At 47.2% G+C, this 8668-nt stretch overlaps 1 protein-coding gene across 1 annotated transcript; it reads left to right on the forward strand.

The window, feature by feature from the left end:
- Nucleotides 1-6268: 6268 nt before the first annotated feature.
- LOC140185193 (probable G-protein coupled receptor 139) lies at nt 6269-8250 on the forward strand. The gene is made up of 2 exons (XM_072238592.1): nt 6269-6335; nt 7343-8250. Exons 1-2 carry the CDS (start codon nt 6269-6271, stop codon nt 8248-8250), a joined length of 975 nt encoding a protein of 324 aa, XP_072094693.1.
- The last annotated feature ends 418 nt before the right edge of the window (nt 8251-8668 follow it).

Consider the following 8668-nt stretch of genomic DNA (forward strand, 5'->3'; position numbering starts at 1 on the left):
TTCACACCTCCGATCCTTGCAGCCTTCACCCTCTGTGAAAACCCTTACATCACTCCCCATTTCTGTTCACACCTCCAATCCTTCACATCTCACCCTCTGTGAAAACCCTTACATCACTCCCCATTTCTGTTCACACCTCCAATCCTTCACACTTCACCCTCTGTGAAAACCCTTACATCACTCCCCATTTCTGTTAACACCCCCGATCCTTCACACCTCACCCTCTGTGAAAACCCTTACATCACTCCCCATTTCTGTTCACATCCCCGATCCTTCACACCTCACCCTCTGTGAAAACCCTTACATCACTCCCCATTTCTGTTAACACCCCCGATCCTTCACACTTCACCCTCTGTGAAAACCCTTACATCACTCCCCATTTCCGTTAACACCTCCAATCCTTCACACCTCACCCTCTGTGAAAACCCTTACGTCACTCCCCATTTCTGTTCACACCTCCGATCCTTCACACTTCACCCTCTGTGAAAACCCTTACGTCACTCCCCATTTCTGTTCACACCCCCGATCCTTCACACCTCACCATCTGTGAAAACCCTTACATCACTCCCCATTTCTGTGCACACTCCCGATCCTTCACACGTCACCCGCTGTGAAAACCCTTACGTCACTCCCCATTTCTGTTCACACCTCCGATCCTTCACACCTCACCCTCTGTGAAAACCCTTACATCACTCCCCATTTCTTTGCACACCCCCGATCCTTCACACCTCACCCTCTGTGAAAACCCTTACATCACACCCCATTTCTGTTCACACCTCAGATCCTTCACACCTCACCCTCTGTGAAAACCCTTTCGTCACTCCCCATTTCTGTTCACACCTCCGATCCTTCACACCTCACCCTCTGTGAAAACCCTTACATCATTCCCCATTTCTGTTCACACCCCCGATCCTTGCGGCCCTCACCATCTGTGAAAACCCTTCTTACCCTACACCCATCGTCATTTTGTAACCCCGCCTGACCCCTGCACCATTTACCATCCCTGTAAAGCCTCCACCATCCACACTGGCGCAATCAGCTGACTGCTGACCTGAGAAAGACACCGACCGTGGCAGGTAGCAGGGCTCACAAAACACATTCACACCAGCTGATATATTTTATAACCCGACCGATTTGCATGGTTATCTTGTCTAAACCGCTTCCTACCTTCCTATCTTTACCTTACCCCGCTCCCCCCACTGATCTCGCTCCTGGAACATATCCTTGCAAGCGAAGTTCTATACGCTCCCATTTACTTCCTCCCTCAGCTCCATTCTGGCTCAGAAACAGTCCTTCCAAGTGAGGCAACATTTCAAAATTGGGTAAGAATAGGATGATGCGGCAGATGAATGTGTGGTTGAGGAACTGGTGCAGGGGCATTGCATCAGATCTCTGGGTCATTGGGATCTCTCCTGGGGATGCAATGATCTGTACAACAGGGACGGGTTGCACCTGTACCTGGCGGGGTCCAGTATGCTCGTGGGCAGGTTTGTTAGAGCGTGTGTTTAAAATAACCTGTCGGGGGGATGGGAACAGGAGTGTGAATACCTGGGATGACGTAGTTGGTTGGCAACAGAGATAGTGTGCAGTGAGAGTACTAGCAAGCAGAGGCTGATGTCAGGGCAAAACTGCAGTCAACGAGATGAGTTGCAGCATTAAAGTGGGATAACATCGATAAGGGGGATGAATGCAGGACTGGGGGTGTTATGTTTGAATGTGCACAGTGTACAGAATAAGAGAGGTGAACTTTTAGCACAGTGTGATTTGTGTACATATCCGTATCATAGCTGAAAGAAGATTATAACCCGGAGCTAACGACCAAGCAGACACGTTGTATCGGAAGGACAGGTAGGTAGGCAAAGGGGCGGGTGGCTCTGCTGGTAAATATGAAATCAAATCATTACAAAAAAGAGGCGGTACAGGATCGGAAGAGGTAGAATCTCTGTGGGTAGAGTGAAGAAACATTAAGTGTAACAAGACCCTGAGAAAATTTATATGCAGACCTCTAACCGTGGTAAGGATGCGGTCTATAAATGACAACAGGAGACAAAATGCATGTCAAAAGGGCTATGTTACGATAGTCATGGGGGTATATCAATTAGAAAAATCAGGTTAGTGTTGGTTACCAAGAGTGGGAGATTTGTAGAATGCCTACGAGATGTCCGTTTCGAGCAGCTGCTGGTTGAACACACTGGGGATCAGCTATTCTGGATTGGGTGTTGAGCGATGAACTGGAACTGAGTGCTGATGAAATCTCAGAGCACACTCGATGGGCCGAATGGCCTGATTGTGCTCCTATATCGTGTGGAGTTCTGGTCTAACAAAGCCCTGCAATGCTGAGTGACCAGGGTTCAGTGTGAGGAACTGCTGCAATATCCGCAGAATCTGACAATTATCTCTCGTCAACTCGCAACTAGATTTAGTCACCATCGTGTATAAACATTTAACAGACAGCTGACCTGAACTTCCTCCCTGGTGTGAAGTTGTTGGTGTTTCAGCATTAGTGATGACTGAGTAAATCTCTTTGCTCACTCAGTACAGAAGTATGGCCTCTACTGATTGTTAACTCGCTGGAGCCTCTCAAGGTGGGTTACCTGAATGAAACTTTTCCCACGCTCCGAACAGGTGTGCAGCTGCTTCCCCCTGCGTGAAATGGCTGGAGCTTCAGTCGCTGAATTAACTGATTGAACCCTTCCCACACTCGCCGCTGGTGAATGGGCTCTCCCTCGAGTGACCGCTCCGGTATCTCTGCTGATCGGATGTTTGTATGAATCCTTTCCCACACTGGGAGCAGGTGAACGGCTTCTCCCCAGTGTGAACTTGCTGGTGTATCTGCAGGTACAACGTCCTCGTGCATCCCTTCCAAAATGAGATCCCGTGATTGACATCCCACCACTACCAACTGACTGGCCGTTCATAAACTCAGATCACGGACGTGTACACATATTCGGGTTTCCTTGTCACAACTGTGTGCTGTCTTCTCCAGCATCTCCTGCTCCACATTCGAGGACTGAAGGCATCCAATTCCTGGTGAAGTGACAGACACGGCAGAACTGATGTGCTGTTGCGTTTGATATTCACACACAGACCCTTTCCCTTTTCCGCACGGTCAAAATTCTGCAAATGTCAATGGATGGAAGACAGCTGAAATGATTTTAGTCTGAATGGTGATCTCTGGTATCAGACTGTAACAGCAAGGCTCAACACTGGTAGGAGGAGGAAAACCTCATCTACTACATCTGCTGTCCCGTCTGACAGTGACTGCGGGTCAGGGTAGGAGACAGGGAAAGGGACTACATCTGCTGTCCCGTCTGACAGTGACTGCAGGTCAGGGTAGGAGACAGGGAGAGAGACTACATCTGCTGCCCCGTCTGACAGTGACTGCAGGTCAGGGTAGGAGACAGGGGGAGAGACTACATCTGCTGTCCCGTCTGATAGTGACTGCAGGTCAGGGTAGGAGACAGGGGGAGAGACTACACCTGCTGTCCCGTCTGACAGTGACTGTAGGTCAGGGTAGGAGACAGGGGGAGAGACTACACCTGCTGTCCCGTCTGACAGTGACTGTAGGTCAGGGTAGGAGACAGGGGGAGAGGCTACATCTGCTGACCCTGTCGGTATCAGCCCCAGGGTACTGAAGACCTGTGTGATCCTGCTCTTTGGTATTTTGCAGAACCTTTACAATCGGAGACTAAAACCAGGGAAATGGTTATTGATTTTAGGAGGAAGAGGACTGTGACAAGTCCTGTATACATTCTGGAGGAAGAGGACTGTGACGACTCCTGTATACATTCTGGAGGAAGAGGACTGTGACGAGTCCTGTATACATTCTGGAGGAAGAGGACTGTGACGAGTCCTGTATACATTCTGGAGGAAGAGGACTTTGACGAGTCCTGTATACATTCTGGAGGGAGAGGACTATGACGAGTCCTGTATACATTCTGGAGGAAGAGGTTACTGTGGCGGAGATGTACAGTTACTTCGAGGTTCACCTCAGCAAAAGACACGACTGGAAAACCAACACAAAGACTGTTTAAAAGAAGGGGACGAGCAGACTCTATTTTCTAAGGAAGTCGAGATCCTTGAATGCGTGAGGAAGGTTGGTGCAGATATTTTACCGATCTGTTGTAGCCAGTGCACTCTTCTTTGCTGCTTTCTGTTGGGGGAGCAGCATCGGTGTTGGTGATGCAAAAAGACGAAATAATCTCATCAAAAAGGCTGGATCCATCCTTGGCCACAAACCGGACTCTTTCGAGTGAGTGGTGGAGTGGAGGTCACTAAACAAACTGTTATCGATTATGAACAATCTGTCACATCCTCTCCATGACCTACTGAACAGGCAGCAAAGCCCCCGACCCCTTTCGAACAGACTCAGTCAACTCCGCTGCAACCAGAGAATGCTGAAAAGAGCATGCTGTCCAAGTTGCATGCCATCTTGGACAATGTCTCCCATCCACTACATAATGGACTGGTTGGGCTCAGGAGTACATTCAGCCAGAGACTCATTCCACCGAGATGCAACACAGAGCGTCATAGGAAGTCATTCCTGCCTGTGGCCATCAAACTTTACAACTCCTCCCTTGGAGGGTCAGACACCCTGAGCCAATAGGCTGGCCCTGGACTTATTTCATAATTTATTGGCATAATTTACATATTACTATTTAACTATTTATAGTTTTATTACTATTTATTATTTATGGTGCAACTGTAACGAAAACCAATTTCCCTCGGGATCGATAATGTATGACTATGACTGTCAGTGTTTTGTAAAGTTGGCCTGTAACTTTCCAAGACGGGTTTGGTGGTGCAGACGGATTTGAGGATTCTGCTGATTTGGAGAATATGAGGGAGCACATGGATTTAGCTCAGAAATGGGTGCTTGTCAGCGAATATTGCGGTGTATGTGGTTTTGAGGGTGGCGGCGGATGTGGGGGCACACTGAAAATGGGTGTGCTCACCGATTTCAGGGTGCATACGTATTTGGGTGTTCCTGTGACTGTTTGCAGAAATTTGGGAATGATGGCGGTTTTGAGGGTGCACACGGATTTTGGGGAATCGGTGGTTTTGGAGCATGCTCATGAATTTGGGGGTGCACATCTCTTTCAGGGTTCTCACGATTTAGATGTATGACGACTCTAAAAGTAATTTGATGAAGACATACTTCAATAGCCAATGGAGTTTGAACTTTGAAATTTGCTCTTGCCCTTTTCCCAGGTGGAGGCAGCTGTTTTGTGAACTATTCGAAATGATTCTTGTTCTGGGATAATCCAGTGTGCATGCTGGGGTGTCCGCTGATTTGGAGCTGTGACGAATCTCCGGGTTGTTTCATTTGTACAGACATTAATAGTAAATGCAGTTTGAATTTTGAAATCTGTTCTTAATGTTTTATGGTTCAGGCAATCATTTGGTGAAATGTTTGAAATGAGAGTTCGAGAGCATCTGCAGTTTGCAGAGACAAATGGGAAGGAAATGCACCAAGGGGGAATAAACTGAATTCGAAGTATACGGACAGGTGTACAGTCAGGCAGGGTCAGGCAGAGACAATGAGTCTACACACACACAGACACAGAAACACTCTGACACACATAGACAGACAAAAAGACAGACAAACACACACAGACACACACGCACGCGCACGCACACACACACAACTACTTTTTCTTAACCACCTCTCCAGCCCTCCGCCATGTTTTCTGACATATGCGGGGTGATAAGATTAAAACATAATCTCCCGTCCACACTAGACTGCTGAATTTGCTGGCCATGTATAAGGGTGAGAGTTTGGTCCCAGACGAACCTCACAGGCAGTTTCATGGGAAACTTCTCGGTAGAATCCCCCAAACACAATCTATATCAAGAGTAATGGAGGGTGATTCAATACATTTCATAAGCTACAATGACATAATTTACTGCAATATTGTGTGTTTGACAAATGGTTCCTTTGAAGTACATATTTACAGGGGAAACACATTTAACTGATGAGACACTTCGGAAGGTTCAGTCACATTTCTTGGGGCAAACTAACTCTCACAAATGATCTAAAAATGATTACTTAAATTAATCGCAATCTGTCACCGCGGGGATTGCACCTGCCTGATGTAATCAGTTTGTAAGTACTTTAAACATGCTTATTTTTAAATCTGTTGAAACCTGTCCCTGTGGAGTAGCTGAATGGTATTAAAAACCCCAGGAATATTGTGCCACAACACTTCATTCCGCGAAATCGCTTGTAGCATAGGGGCTCAGACACTGGACAGAGTAAATGTCTGCAATGTTAGTTACGTACGAGAGTGTGGAGAAAATATTGTACGTGTTCATTGCCGTCATTGGAGTTCCTGGTGAGTGAGCAGAGCAATTCATGTTTGGTATTTCTGTGTGTTAACCATGTGAATCTGTTTACGATCATTTGACGAGCTTCTAACTTGATGATAATTGCACAAATATCCGTCAGAAATATCGATCCTGTCAGTTCAACATTCAGATTTTCACATTTAATAACAAGCGGAACTAAACCTCTGTCTCTCCTCAAACTCAGGGTATCGACTCGAATGTTAGTCTTGCCTTTAATGTCAGCTTGTCTGGAGTTGGCCCTGTTTTGGCGACGGGCAGCTCTGCTGAAGGTGAGGTTAGAGGGTGGGGGGGGGGGGTGTCGGGTTACATCGTAGAGCTCACTGCTTCTGAGTTATTGATCAAAGAGAAAACCTGGTCCCGTGTTTTACGTCTCCCCCTAGAATCTCTCAGAGTCGGGTTTCACTGTCTATTGGTCAATAATCGGGTCTTATCACCAGAACCAGTGGCTATGCATCTGCTCGCTAGTGTTATCGAATTCATCTGTGCTGTAGAATCAATCCATTAATGGAGCCCGTCAGCCTCTGATTACAGAGTTATTTCTACTTTCCCTCTACGACCCGTCATAAATTGGGGGACAACTTCGGCCTGTTGAAGGATCCCACCCGAAACTGGAGTTTGTTCAATTCCATGTCTGGTGCCTGACCTGCTGAGTTCGTCCAGTATTTTGTGTGTGTTCCTCACTTCTGTATTCATTTTTGGCTGCACCTGATGCTGAGTTTCCTGACGCCTGGTCAGTCACGGTTAAATCAGCGACTGGAATCAGGATTAGCACTGATCGTTGTTGTTGTTCATGCAGATTTTTTTTTTTTAATCGCCGACGAATGTCTCTGATCCTCACACTGAGGACAGCAGGTCAGAGAGGGTGTGAGCCGTGTCTGGTGTTAGATTAGCATTCGCAGACTCCAGCACCCCTGATCATGAGCTGAAACCCGATCCCGTGTTAATTCCCGCAGAATGGGTTCAGTAATTCCCAAACTCTGTTCCCTTTCACCAGCGAATTTAGTGGCGATTGTGATCCTGTCCCGGGGAAAGTGCGGTCTCTCTACCTGCACCACTCGCTACCTGGTGGCCATGGCAGCGGCGGATCTACTGACCATTGTCACCGAGGTCATTTTGTATCGAATCAGATTGTATTATTTCCCATGGAGTTTTCTGGGCATCACCCCGGTGTGCAGTGTTATCGAAGTACTGACGTTCTCCGCCACTGACTGTTCTGTCTGGTTCACCGTCACTTTCACTTTTGATCGTTTTGTCGCCATTTGCTGCCAGAAGCTGAAGACAAAATATTGCACCGGGAAAACTGCGGCTGTGGTTCTAACACTAACCGGAGTACTGTCCTGTCAGAGACATGTTCCCCGATACTTCACGCAGGAACCCAGCGTGATCATCGACAATGTACCGTGGTTCTGTAAACTCATGGACAAGTATTTCACTGACCCCGGGTGGGTAGTATACGATTGGTTCGATACGGTTTTAACTTCGTTCCTCCCTTTCGCTGCGATCCTGTTGCTCAACGCTCTGACAGTCAGACACATTTTAGTGGCCAGTCGGGTCCGTAAGGGGCTGAAGGGTCAGAGTAAGGGGGAGAACCGCAGTGACCCGGAGATGGAGAGCAGGAGGAGGTCTGTGGTTTTACTCTTCACCCTCTCCGGCAGCTTCATCCTCCTGTGGATGACACTGGTTGTAAATTTCATATATTATCAGATCTCAGGAAAAGGATACGATTTCAATGATTCGGAATGGATCTTCTATCTTGTCGGCTATTTGCTGAGGAATTTCAGCTGCTGCACGAACACATTTATTTACGCGGTGACTCAGTCGAAATTCAGGGAGCAGATGATCAGCGCGGTGAAATATCCGGTCACCTCGGTGCTACGGTTCATTAACAAAGCCGCGTCCTGAGCACAAGACAAAGGCGGCCGCGTTGTCTCCAGCCCGAAATTCAGTTCCTCACATTAACCGCCTAATCTCCCAGGTCTTATTCCCGGGCAGATTGCCCCATCGACCGGCAGCTCCGGGACATTAGCCCAGGCAACCTGTTCATATTCTATACCTTCACAGTATGGTATTGGTCAATTTTGACCGGGCCCATGAATCCCCTCATAACAAGTGTCTATCCCAAGTTTTGAACCACGGATCTATTCGTAGTGTATAAATAGCCTGTCTGACATTAATAAATGAATGATTAATCCTTAATTAATGTTTCAGAGATCTAAAATCCATTTCAATAGATACGGGTCAAATTTGACATGGAACAACCTCTATACAGAAAAAAAAATGTAGTACCTGTACAAAAGAAAACCATAGAAAACTACAGCAC

Source organism: Mobula birostris, chromosome 20, assembly GCF_030028105.1.
Source record: "Mobula birostris isolate sMobBir1 chromosome 20, sMobBir1.hap1, whole genome shotgun sequence".
Lineage (NCBI taxonomy): Eukaryota > Metazoa > Chordata > Chondrichthyes > Myliobatiformes > Myliobatidae > Mobula > Mobula birostris.